At 30.6% G+C, this 14,112-nt stretch overlaps 1 protein-coding gene across 7 annotated transcripts in view; it reads left to right on the top strand.

The window, feature by feature from the left end:
- Positions 1–13,499, top strand: part of LOC131953886 (RNA binding protein fox-1 homolog 2) — a 58,757-nt gene extending 45,258 nt beyond the window's left edge. For 4 of the 7 annotated variants that reach the window (XM_059317309.1, XM_059317310.1, XM_059317308.1 and 1 more), the window contains exons 2-12: positions 1,359–1,589; positions 3,273–3,329; positions 4,791–4,934; positions 5,122–5,175; positions 8,341–8,433; positions 10,212–10,272; positions 11,415–11,580; positions 11,795–11,846; positions 12,342–12,463; positions 12,810–12,897; positions 13,235–13,499. In XM_059317309.1, coding sequence (XP_059173292.1) covers positions 1,359–1,589; positions 3,273–3,329; positions 4,791–4,934; positions 5,122–5,175; positions 8,341–8,433; positions 10,212–10,272; positions 11,415–11,580; positions 11,795–11,846; positions 12,342–12,463; positions 12,810–12,897; positions 13,235–13,279 — 1,113 coding nt within the window. In that variant the 3' untranslated portion in view covers positions 13,280–13,499. Of the gene's footprint in view, positions 1–1,104; positions 1,193–1,358; positions 1,590–3,272; positions 3,330–4,790; positions 4,935–5,121; positions 5,176–8,340; positions 8,434–10,211; positions 10,273–11,414; positions 11,581–11,794; positions 11,847–12,341; positions 12,464–12,809; positions 12,898–13,234 lie in introns of those variants that run through there. The other 3 variants (XM_059317311.1, XM_059317305.1, XM_059317307.1) reach the window with 3 other exon arrangements.
- The last annotated feature ends 613 nt before the right edge of the window (positions 13,500–14,112 follow it).

Below are 14,112 nucleotides of genomic sequence, written 5' to 3'. Positions count from 1 at the left end.
GAGTTCACATGTCAATCTAGATCTAGAATAGATGTGTAGATAGTCTAGATAGGCCAAATAGTTACACTGTGTTAGTGTTTATTTAAATGAAAATTTTCAAATTAAAAGTTAACTCTGCATCTTATTTAGGGCCTAAAAAAACTAAAACAACAGGCCCAGTAATTTTCTGATAGCTGCTTTTCTGTTATCAGATTTCTAGTAACTGACACTCTAACAATGCTTAACTTAACCATAACCTGAGCACTTAGATCTAGCTTTTATATGCATCTAATTTAGGGGATGTAATAGATATGTAAATGAGGTTTCACCAACAAAATGGTTGATCATGTTAATTTAACAAGCTTTGGAAATGTTGATAATTGTTTTAAATTTACAGTCCAAAAAACTTATTTAGATGCATGTTTATTACTATTTTAAATAAAGATTAGTCATGAATGTCTAAAAAAAACGTTCAATACTTTATACACTGCTTGACTTACAATTGTGCATGTATTTCTCAAATTTGATTGTTGCTCATACTCAAACATAAGTTATAAGATTGACTTTCATATTTATTATTGAAATAAGCACAGAATGTAGGGCTTATACATTAAAGTATGTTCTCTACATAATTGGTGTACTTGTATATATTTCTTCTGTGAACAGTTGATTTTATTTATAAAAATATGAAATGCATTTTAAGATAAGCTTGACTAGAAAGGAACATAAAGACTGTCCATGTTGATAATCTGGATTTCCAATTATGAAAAAATATTGTTTATGAAAGCTAAATGTCAAAAGAAAATGACAGTGAAGGCAACACATGCCCTTAATGTGACCAGCGTGTTTTGATTAACAGCCTTTTGTTTGAAGAGAATGCTCACCATAGCAATAATTAGTCATAGCAAGCTGTGCCCAGCGACACTCACCACCCCATTTCTCATATAATCTATTACTGTTAGTTGCAGTCTTTACAGGGGTGAGGCCGAGTGTTTTAATGACATGAAATTAGGGTGTAATTTAGTATGATTGCCTCCCTGGCATTCAAGAGAAAGAGTTGGTTTATTTGAAACAAACCCCATGCTATTATTCTGGTACATTCCCAATAAAATGTCAAGCACAGTGTGGTGTTTGCCAGTAATCACCTAAATCCATCCCCTTGGTTGGAGCTCAGTTTGAGCAGTTTTTATTTATATATCAGATAAAAATGTGGGTGAGTGAAACAGATTTTTGTATGAGGAAAGTACCAGGACTAGGTTTAAGAAAATGATTTCAATGAAGTTTATTTTTAATTCAACTCTATTTATAGATTTAAATGTTTAAAAAAGTAAAATTTTTAAATTGAATCCAGTCCAATAAATGTTAAATTTCTGTTTCAGCATATGGTCCAGAACCAGATGACCCCAACATACACATACCCTCAAGCTGCCAGCCTTGAGGAGTACCACCAGGTTGTCGCCAGCCAGGCAGCCGCCGCTGCAGCCGGGTCTGCAGCCGGTCTAGCTGGTATACAAGGTGTGGCTGTTTCAGCCATCACATCAGAGCCCAGTGGTCAAACCATATACACAACAACACCAGTCACATCCAATGGCACAGCAGATCAGCAAGCGGTAAGCGCTGCTCATGTTTATATTTATTCCCTCAAAAAAGTTACAACCCTTTTCATGTTTTTTTTTTATTAAATAATTATTGTGTTTTAAATACACAAATTACAATGTTTCAATTCAAAATACCACATTCTTAAAATGTGAATTGATAATTCCCTTTTTTAAATTTTCCTCAAACTTATCAAAAGAATATTCCATTAAATTTTGTTTGCTCCACTGATGCTTTTTTTTTTTTAAAAAAAAACATCTTTAAAAAAAAAACACCGGCCAGCATGTTTGGCTTTACTTTAGATCAGGACTTAACAAACTAAATTTATTTGAGAAAAAATAATTAAAGAAAATATAAAGACAAGGCATGAATTAATCAAAAGCTTTCTTTATTCTGTTTTTTTTTTTTTTTTTTTTTGGTATCTTGTTTGTAATCTATGACATTTTTGTTAGATGTCTTTCTTAAATCAGATTTTTAGACTACTTTTGCTGAAAAGAATCTTGTGCTTATGGACATTTATGGAGCATTGGGCATTAATTGTGATAATTATAACTCTCCAAATGTTAACAATAAGTTTACTGAAATTATAACTTACTTCTTTTAACTGGCTTTAATTTAAATAGCATCTTATTAGCTATGTAAAGCATGAAATTAGTGCATGTTGCTAGGTTCTGATCTAATCATCTAAAAGTATTGCTTTGCACAACATTGAATTCTAGTTTTATATTTTATAGTAAATTTACTTCAATTTTAAAATAGTAGTTTTGTTTTGTTTTTGTGATTTCTGTTTTTAAACATTCTATAAAAATGGAAAAGTTAGCATAATTATTAAACAGAACCTGAAATGCTATGTTAGTCTGATAGCTTGTTTAGTACTGTAAAATGAAAGAACATCATTACAATTTAATGAAAATTATTCTCATAATGAAAGCTACTTTCTTATAATAATAATGTTTATAATAATTCAGAGAAAATAGAAATAAATTATAAATAGCAAGATTATACGTCTATCATCACAGTTCAGTGTTTGGCTAACTTTAAATCAGCTTTGTGAGGTGGGTTGTATCTTAGAGAGTCCTTGTTAATTAATGTTATTGAGGGTTCTGTTCTTCAGTGTTCTGTTGATGTTCTCTGTGTTATGCTAAAACTACCATTATCACATATGTTATTACTGTAATCTAGCTTGCACTTTAGTTTTAGCTAGTTAACAGTAACTCTACAGATTGCCACTGGTAACACAGTATGATTGTTTTAATTTTTACATTTATTTTTTTTTTCACTTTTTACTTACACTGGTTTTTTTAACCTTTCATCAACTTTTCTAGTACAACTTTTGATGTCAAACATATTATGTTGCTTTAAACTTTAAACTGGTTTCTGTAAATTTTCATTTAAAAAATAAAATAATATCCAAACAAAAATCTGTTTAAAAAAAAAAAAAAAAAAAGTAATATCTTATCCTTAGTAGATCTCCATTTACATTTTATCTATAAAGTTATTCAGTCCTTATGTTGCAACATAAAAAAATTTATTTCATTAAATACTTTAGTTTTGGACCATAAAATTTTGGTACTTAATCTTTGTCATGTTTGTTTCTCAATGAAAATTATATTTATTATACCAATTGCATTAAATCTGTTTGCAATTTTTGCTGTGTCTGTTGAGATGTCGTCAATGTCCTAATATTTCCTCTTCAGTTCCTGAGAGAGGCACAAAAGAGCCTCTGGCTGAGGGACCTCAAAGCAGTGTCCGAGGTTTGCATCAATATATAAACAATTTCGGTTGGGTGTTTCTTGACCATCTTATTATAATGCTTGCATCTTGTTCTGCAGTATTGCCTACACAATTTTCTGATGTTTTTTAATTTTGATTTTATTCTCTTTACAAAAACAGAGTTGTGCTTTTTAAACAGCCACTGGTTTAAATAGCAGTGTAGATGAGTAGTGTAGTGTAGTGACAAGTAGAAAATGTGTGGCAGTACTGCAGGGTTTCACCTCAGCTTGTCATAGTAGTCTCAATAACTGCTTGTTCCTCTTGTCTCTTAGGAAAATAAAAACCTTCATTGCCCTTTTTACTGTTTACAAGCTAATACCCTGTGTCTTATAGTAAGCTGTAATTGTTTTTTTTCTATAGTTGAGCTTGATACACACTATTTTTATGTTTTAGGGAAACGAAAAACAGTTTCACCTAACATTTCTCTGCAATTATGTAGTTTTTGTAAAATAATTATTGCCTTAACAGAACACATGCTATATTTGAAAGAGCAATAATGATCTAAAAGTAACAACAATAAAGGATTTGAAGCAATATATTTAAAAAATACTGAATTCATTTTATATTTTATGAAAACAAAATAATAATTTTGATCTGATCTTCTGTAAAATTTAACGTAAACGTGTCGTAACTTCACCCTCTATTATGTGAACTTGGTTATTGTTGACATTTCAAACTTTTATTTGTATTATTGACATTTAGAAACTTTAACAAAAATCCTGTTAAAATTTACTTTCTAATTATGTATATAAAACACTTTTTATAAATTTTAAAGACTAGCTTAATGTATTACTTGAAATCAATCTTTGTCCCAAGTTATCTTCTTTAATAATAACATAAAAATGTGCTAAATTTGAAGAAAAAAAAACTTTTAACTAGACTATTACTAAATTATTGTTTTTATTTAGTCTTTAAAGTAGTTTGGTTACATGCACATCTAAGTGATGTTTATTTAATTTTAGTTTACAATGCTATTTTCCTCCATTAAAATTCTATGATGGCAGTGTCATGCACTACATAGCTACTGTAGTGGTGCCAGTATAACACAGCTCTTCCTGAGTACTTATTGTCTTAGTGGATTTTTACAGTCTTTTGGTGTTGATCTTTTATTTTTTTTTAACAACTTCTATTGTTGCATATGGTCACTAACTTTAATTACTATAGTTTCCGGAGTTGCAACTAATTTTTTAAATGCATTTCTCAAATTTGTTTATTGTTTTATACATGTATAAAAAAACTTTTCCAAATCAATTTATTGATTTTAATTGTGTTGAGATACAATGCAAATAAATATTTCATAATTTCATACTATACTGTAATGCTGAATAATTTTTCTGCAATGGAAAACTATTTAAATGAAATATTGAAGTTATATGTAATTTAATTGTTCCTGAAACAATAACTTAGTGCATATTGTAATAGATTTATTTCTTTAACCACAGAGTGAACTTCAACCTTCAGAAGGAGAGGTGTCGTCAATACCACCAACAAGTGGTGCCATCTCTCCCAACACAGGCCCCAAGAGGTTACATGTATCCAACATACCATTCAGGTTCAGGGAGGCAGATCTCAGACAGTTACTTGGGGTTTGTTATCAACTTTAAACAATGACTTATCAGTTCTTTTATAATTGTCATAAGAATGTTATTGTTAGCCTGCCCATTTTGGAAAGTATATTCTTACTAGCCAAAATCCTATAGCAATTGAAATCTTTATAAATATCATAATATACATAATTATAAAATTTGAAATTATATTGCATTTTTTTCACAGCAATTTGGTACAATATTAGATGTGGAAATAATCTTTAATGAGAGAGGCTCTAAGGTAAGTTTTGTTTGCAAATAATAAAGTATCTTGACCATAATTTAAAAGGATGTTCAGGATATTTAATAAAGTTTTAAACAACAGCAAATGTATGTTAAAAAATAGGAGAATAAAGTAGTTTAATTAAATACCCCTAGTTGTATGCTTTCAACAGTAACAGTTATATACAGTATGACTGTTTAAACCGTTGCAAGGTACTCTTGTATGGTTTGGCAAGGTTCTTGTCCATTCAGTTATAAAACAACAGATATTTTAACCTGTCAGAGTTTTTATACGGGTAGTGGGAACCATAGCAGTAACAGTGTTACACTAATGTTATCTAATTTATGTAAGTGCTCTTCCTGTTCAGAGATGCTGCACTTCAGACATCAGCTAATCCATGGATTTAAATGTAACATACATTTGCTGTTAAATATTTAGGAAAACTTATTAAAAAAATGTTTTATCAAAACTAAATTTTAAAGCCTAAATAAAATTTTTTCTAAAAAATGATTTAGCAGCTTGTGCAAAGAAACACAACTAAGCCATATTCAAAAAGATCTAAAAAAAAATTAAAAACTTCTTTTTATGAAAGGAAATTTTTTTTTCTCATTTCCTAAATATTTGTTTAATGCTTTGTTTTCACATTTTATTGAGTAATATAAATTTTAGTTGATAATTATTAAAATTAAGCATTTTTTAAAGACAGTAAGTAAATGCACTTAAATTTATACATTAAATATAAGTTAGTGTAAATGACTTGTATTTGAATATGAACATGTATTATTAAAACAGCAAAGGTACTTGTATTCATTAAAATGGGCAAGTAAAATTTACAAAATGTATATTGAAAAATGGTGGTAGTTATCTCTGCTGTTTTAATCCATTGAAATATTTTGCCAAAATTCAACATATGCACATCTATTTTGCTAAGATTTCATAATGAAGTCTTAAGGAAGAGTGCAAATTTTATATCGAATTATTATAGTAAAAAAGCATATTATCAGTACTTAAATTTGACTGAATCGCTTGTATCATCTATCTTAATTATAGAACCTACAAAGGTTTACATGATACATAGATGTGCATAAGTTGTTGGAGGAAATTTTTGAAAAATTTTATTATTCTTGGCTGGTGGGTTAAAAAGAAACACATTTGATAATTTTTATTTCAAAAGTTTCCTCATTAGTAATTTAAAACTGTTAAAATCATCCAGACCGCCATTTTGCAACTCATTCACTTCCACATCCATTTCTACATTCATTTCATTTGTTTGAAAAAAATGCTTCAACATTGACACAGTTGCTTGATGATTACTAAAACAAAGCCTTTGCTCACAAATGTTTGATTAAAACCTAATCATAGTCCTCTTGTGATTAACATTTCTGTGATGCACACATCACGACTGACATCTGCTTTTACTTACTAATAAGCTGTGACCTAACCAATATTAAACAGATTAGTCTTTGATAGATTTGTGCAGAGCTTTTTATTTTATTTTTATAACATTGTATTATAATTCAACTTCTTTTTTTAAAATTACAATTTGTCTATTTAAAAAAAAAAGAAAAAATTTAAAATAAAAATAAAAAATTTAATAGCTAAAATGATAAAAATGTGAGAAAGGAATTAGACCAACTAGTGTATACTAAAAAAAAAAACTGCCTCATTTTTGTTTGCTGCTTGGACGTCTTGTTTTGTGGATGGACTGTTCAGTGTTACTACATGTGAATGGAATGATTAAATATGCTGGGTGAAATCTTTCCTAGATGTGTGCATCTGAGCTATAATTACTAAAGATTGTCAAGTTATCCTAGTTTTCAAGTAGTTGCAATACTAATAACATAACCCTGAAATGATGTGTAGTTGAAACTGTATTTTTACTGCATGGATGATATCCTTGTTATTGTCAGACATCAGGCTGAGAGACAGGTGTTCTGTCGGAGGTTCTCAGTGCCAGATTTTTTATTCCTCCAAGCACTTATTAAAAAAAAAGGTGGCTTAGATCTGGTTTAGCAGAAATATTAGTAAAAAAAGTTGGATTCGATTTTGATTTGGCAGAGATTTTGAAAAAAAAAACTGGATTTGGTTTGGTTTAGCAGAAATACTTGGAAAAAGTTGGATTAGATTTGGTTTAGCAGAAATACTACTAATAAATTTTAGCCCTGACTAGACATTGCTGTAAAAGCTTTTGTCATAATTTGTAGGAAAAATCTTGAGAACCTCTGGTGACAACAGTGGACATTTTGTACATAAAAAAAATATAGTGATAACTAATTATATTATCTAAAACAAATGACTTATGCAAAGAAAATTTATCAACCTAAAAAAGTGAATTAATAATATTCAGAAGAAATTACTCAAATATTTTGAGTTCAAATATCTCTAAATATTTGTACATTGAACAACTTTTGGAGGACTGCCCCATTTATCCTGGGCACTAATGATGATCTATATAGTCAGGAGTTAAATATCTCAGCTACAGAATATTGTTGTCAGAAAAAAGTTATGATGGCCTAAAGAAGTCGTGCCTTTTTGTCTGAATATTTCTGTCAGTGAGTTCTAACTCTTTGTGTTTCTCTAATGAATGGAAATGACACTTTCAAATTGTGGCATTGAAAACCCAATTTTTGACAAGAATAAAAAAAAACAACCTCTGTAGTATAAACTTGCTGTAGACATTTTCTACTTGCTAAATAAAAGTTTAAACTCTAGATGAAAGAGAACTAACTGTACATGTGCCCAGTGGCATGGAAGCATGTCGCTTAGACCAGTTAGCATGTTGTATAATTCTCCCTTTGCTCATGTCACAACTCAGTACCCCAATTGTAGAAATTTGAAAAAAAAAATGGCTGACATAGTCCTTGTGTTGATCAAACTAAAACACTAAAGAAATAGCTTGTACTTTTAACACCACACACACATTGACATTTCTTTTCATAATCATTTTCTTCTTTCAGAAAATTTTTTTAATTCCCATTTTTTAACATTTTGTTTAGATTTTAATAAAACAATTGTAGACAATTATTTTTTTTTTCATTTAAAACATTTTTTTAAGTAACATTTTGACTCCTGCGACGACATTCCTTTTGTTTTGTTAGCTTAATCTGACTGACATTGATGATGATCATGTTACTGTTTCATTGCACGTTTAATGCATGCTCCTTGTTTTCCTTATGCATGCAGGGATTCGGTTTCGTAACTTTCGCAAATAGCGGTGATGCCGACAGAGCACGTGAGAAATTGAACGGCACTGTGGTTGAGGGACGAAAGATTGAGGTGCCTGCATGTTACTTTACATTTTTGTGCTAGCACAACTGAAATCAATGCTAAGTATATTATCAATGTGTTGCAGTATGGAGAAATGCCTGTTATATCATTATTTCTTTTTTTCCCTTTATAGAATCACCTTATATTTTTTTTGTCTTTGATGGCTACGTAAATGTTGTATCAAAGGATAAAGATATCACTTAGACCCTGCCCCCTTTTTTGTTTTGTGTTAAAGTGTTAATGTCTTGTACCACACAGTACAAATTTTTTTTTTATTTTTTTGTAAAAAAAAAGGAAGAACATTTTTTTTTTGATCATGCACAAATTGAAAACCTCGTAAAGCAAAAATTTTTTCACCTGGTTTTTTTTTCCCCATTCTACTGTATCCAGAGAGAGGAAGGTTGTGGCACTTAAGGCCATATTAAGAAGGCCAAGTATGTTTGTTGTGCATTTTTACATGTGCAATGCTCCCAAAATGCCCAGCTGTTCTGAATGCACGCTATGGCAATATTATCAAAGTTTCTTCTTTTGTAGATCTTTGTGCATTATCCTTTTTGTGTATATGGCATTTCTTTATGCTGTACATTCGTTTAAAAGTTATTACTGGAAGTTTTTTTTTTACTAAACAAAAAAAAAATGTGTAGAAATACTCTGACACCTTAAAGAAATTAACAACTGGCAACTACCACATACAATTAACTGGATAGGTCCCACTTTAGTTCTTTTGATTTTCACTAGTGAAGTAATAATGTATGGGAACTCGGAGACACACCTGCTTGTCAAGGGTAGGTCTTTAAATATTATGAAAATTTCAAAAGTATTTTAGAATAGGGGGATCAGAGTTAAAGAAAAGTGGAGCATTTTATTTTTTTTTAACAGGCTGTTTGAAGTTGTAGTTGTTAAAGTTGTATTGTTATAATATGTACGTAGATAAGTTTTGTTGTAGTTTGTTAGGGTTTCTTAAAATCAAGGCCAGATACAATATTATTTAATTTTATATTTTTTTAGTACAAATAACAATTATTAAAAGGTTGTTTTAAGTTAGTAGATTTAATTTAAGACTACATAACATGTTGTATTTAGCTTGTTGTGATCAGGACCTTTTTTTTTAAATTTAAATATGGCTGATATTTTGGTTCAGAAAAAAATTATGAAGTGAAATATTTTTTTATATCCAAGCTGTAATTTTATTTAAAAATTCTAAAAATAAATGATACAGTATGTTCGGCAAGCAGTTTTAACAGTGTACGTACAGGAAAATAATATCTGTAAATTATACGAACAGATTTGTGAATTTTTCAAACGGAAAAGTGCATTGTCATGCAATAGCTCCTTGTAGTTTATAATTCAGTTTATAAAAACACAATTATTTTAAACCTTTTTAAAAATCTTAGTAGCTATCTGAGTGGGGTATTTTTTTTTCATTTTTAACAAATTATTGAGCTTCACAAAGTAATTGCCACAACAAGCTAAAACTGGCCTATTAGAATAATTAGTTTTTGACACTACTGTGTTTTATTAAATAATAATTAAAGTTTCACTCCTTAACATGAGGGACCATTTTCTTTTGCCAGGGTGGGGGTGAGGAGGATTGGTTTTAACTTTTAAAAAAAAATTGAAATAATTATAACAATTTTTTATCTGAGGATACATAAAAAAACTAGATTCAATTAAAAGTATCCTGTAAATGGGTTTCAACATACATGGTCCCTTAAGTTAAGGGTAGTGGCTAAAATCTGCATTTTGATTGGCATTTGATTTTGACCCAAACCATGATTCTGTGCTAGGTTAACAATGCAACTGCACGGGTCATGACCAAAAAGGTGACCGCTCCCACACTATCTACCGGTAAGATATCAAACCACTCTCAGGCCACCTAAGCATCACATCTATCTTTATCTAACTGCTCTAAGTTTTCTATTCAGATGCAAGGTCCCTAATCTTACCCTTTAACAAAAATATTGATTGATAAACTTATCAATGGAACTTATTATCATTTTGGCCATTTTGCAAAAGAAGAGCATTTATTTTTCTCCAAAATTCATTCATGTCCTTGCATTCTGAATAGTTAAAACCATTCATTTTTTAAATTCTTTTTCTCCATTCATTTTAATTACAAATCTTTATTTTTTTTCATCTCATTTATATATGCTACATAGAGTATTATACAATTTCTGGGTGATTAAAAGATGGATGAGATTCAAAACACAGTGACATTTTTAAAAGTTCCCAGAAGCATGTTTTTTTTTTATCTTTCCACAAGCATTTGGAAATGTTGGTCACTTTTGTGAATGAGTATTTTTTACATCTATGTGAAACAGATTTTAATATATTTTCTTTGCATACATTTCATTAATATGTTCTGCATTTTGGTTACAGTCATTTTGCTAGCCTGGCATATTGTCTATATTCTCCCCTCTCAGAACCTTTGACTGAAAGAGAGAAAAACTTAACCCTGATCAAATAGAAGCATTTTCAATTCAATTTTTTTAAAAAGCAGAGCATGTTTCTTTTATGGTGTCAAGCAGTTTTGAATGAATAACTTACACATAGGGATTGATTTATTAAAAAACAAAAACCAATTTCCTTTCCATAAAAGCTTTGCTTATGCATAGTTTTTATCCTGATAAAATTTACGACCTGCATAATTAGGCTTGCTATTTGATTAGCCACTGGGCTATTTGTAAACAATAATTCTGTCGTAGGAGTTTTCGTGTCTGTTGATCAACACTGTGTTAGGTGTAGAAAAAATAACAAACAGATCATCTCCATTAAATTCAGGGAACTGTCTTAACAAGTTAACTTGACTATTATTTTTTTTTTACCCAGTAGGATAAAAAAAAAAAATCTTTATCATCATAATAAAAAATAGTCACTAACTATTGTTTTAAAAACTATTGTTTTAAATAACTTATAATTAACCGCTAGATATGTTTTGCCTAAAGTTGGGAAAATGTATGTGTGATGATGTACACTTCCTTGTCTTGTAGATTCCGTGACAGCAGCAGCTTTGAGGGGTGTTGCGTTAACTAGAGGCAGGGCTGCCGCTGCTGTAGCTGCGAGGAGTTTGGGAGGTGTGTACACAGCTGCGGCGGCAGCTGGGCTCCGGCACCCCACTCCCATTGCCGCTGCACCTACTGCCATCCCATACGCCACGTAAGATTTTACTGTACTCTAAGCGCTTGTGCTTAAAAAAGTTTTACTAAATTAGAATTCAAAATATGTGAACATTATATGGGAATTTAAAATCTATGACCTTATTTAAAATTAGGGATTCGTGACAGTAAAATATATGTATCTTTTTGCAATTAGGAGCAGTAAAATTGTGCAAAAAAAGTAATGGAAATAAATTTTTAAATTTTAATTTCAGTGTTTATCAAGATCCATTTTTAGCATATGATGCTGCAGGAAGAGGATATCAAGTAAGTTTTTTTTTTAATCATCAAAATCCAAACTTTGATTAATTAATTCAAGCTCTCATTGTTTTCTTACTAACAAGAAAGTTTTGTTGAACTGTAATTTAATTTTTCGATTTTTTTTTAACATTTTTTTTACATTCACCTGTTAATTCCTACACTTTAAGCTGTTGACAAGTCAACCATATGCAGATATAACATTTTTTTAAATTTGCCTGTTAATTCCTACACTTTCTACACTTTAAGCTGGTAACAAGTCAACCGTATGCACCTATAACCTTTTAAAAAATGTACATTCACCTGTTAATTCCTACACTTTATATACTTTAAGCTGGTCACAAGTCAACCATATGCAGCTATAATATTTTTAAAAATTTACATTCACCTGTTAATTCCTACATTTTCTACACTTTAAGCTGGTCACAAGTCAACCATACTCAGCTATAACATTTAAAAAAATGTACATTCACCTGTTAATTTCTACACTTTCTACACTTTAAGCTGGTCACAAGTCAACCGTACGCAGCTGCTGCTGCAGCCGGAGCCTACCCAGCAGGAGCTACGAGATATGCATTTCCTGCTGCCGCTGTGGCCACACCAGTGACATACACAACAGCTGCTGGGTTTGTGATTTTATTTTTAGTGGAGATGGATGATTTATACATTTTTTTTCATACTATAACTATTATATATATATATATATATATATATATATATATATATATATATATATATATATATATATATATATATATATAATTATACTATATTTTCATGCTTAAATTATTAGTTGTTTTTAAATTTGAAGTCAAATAACACTGTCTTGACTGGTTAAATGTAGAATGTTTATGATTATATGAGTATATCTGTAGTTAAATACTAAATATTTAAACCACATTGCCTGACCTAGTAATATGCAGAATGCCTCACCTTTACTTGAGTACATCTCTTTTAATTTTCAACTCACAGCAGTGACATTTTGTATTGCAGTTACGGCAGGGAATTCGCTGCTGAACCCTACATCGGACACAGTATTGGCCCAGTTGCTGGTTATGGGGTGAGGAACTTGTTTTTATCATAGCTTCTTGTGACTTTTTAACAACTTTTTCCGGTACTTAGAAACAGAACCTAGTCTAAAAACGAGAAGTGATTTATTTCCCTTTGTTGTGTGGCGTACCCTGATTGTCAGAGAAAGAACAAATTGTGTCCCTTTTATCAAGGGTGTCAGCATTTCTCCTGATACATCATATTTCCCCCAATTTGTAACATGAAGTATCAAGATTTCTCCTGATAGAAAATAATACCCCCCAGTTTGTAATGTGGAGTTTGAAGCGTATCAGTGAAAGAACATATTGTCATTCAGTTGACACACACACCTACTTTTTCCATTGTAGGCAACAGTCTATCGAGGAGGTTATCAACGGTTCGCACCCTACTAGCATTATGTATTTTTAACTGATTACACTGTTGAAAACAAGCATTATATAAGGGAGGAAATTCAATGAAAAGGACTTGAAGTAGCCTCTGTTTCAAACTCTCCATGGCAGGGCTGGACCACTCCCCAAGCTTCAGCCTAGAATTTTACATCAGACACTCAAGGAACAGGACTTCCAATTCAACTTCTTCATTTTATTTAGTATTATTAACTTTTTAAAAACAAAAAAAGCCGTCAAAGACTTTTAAGTTGATTATCTCTAGTATCTACACTACTTATGTAAATAATTGACACTGTTTTAATGCTTTTTTTTTTTCATTTTAAAAAAAAAAAAAATGTAAAACCCATGTCAAATGTTTTGTTTTTTAAATTATACATAGTTTAAAAACCAGTGATATTCTTGCTGAAGACTGTTTAACCTAGACGAGAACTGTATTTTTTTCCTGGTTCCCGCCCCCTTCTCCCCGCCCTTAACCCATTCACCCCCACCCCTACAGTTTTTCCCTTATGTTAACAGGTTTGTTATTTTTTTTTGTACATTTTTCTTTCTCAATCTCAAAGAGTTATTTTATGGAGTCTCTGGAGAGGTTAGTTACACAGGTTGGGGGGGTGGCTTTATGTTGGAGAGAAGAATCTGTTTACAAATACTCAAAACTCTAAGCTTTATTTGGAACAAATTTATCTAGTCAATTGTCTGTGTAACCTTTATGTATTATTGTACGCATATTTTACCTACTTCAGTCTCTGGCGTATGTGAGAAAATATTAGTCGTAGACATGATGTGTACAAGTGTGTCCCCTATGTTTTATATTCCGTGTTTTTTTAAATGAGCTGGAT

This window comes from Physella acuta, unplaced genomic scaffold (genome assembly GCF_028476545.2).
Source record: "Physella acuta isolate Inbredline_101_S28 unplaced genomic scaffold, ASM2847654v3 ptg000963l, whole genome shotgun sequence".
Classification (NCBI taxonomy): domain Eukaryota; kingdom Metazoa; phylum Mollusca; class Gastropoda; family Physidae; genus Physella; species Physella acuta.
This window is presented reverse-complemented; position numbering and strand designations above follow the sequence as displayed.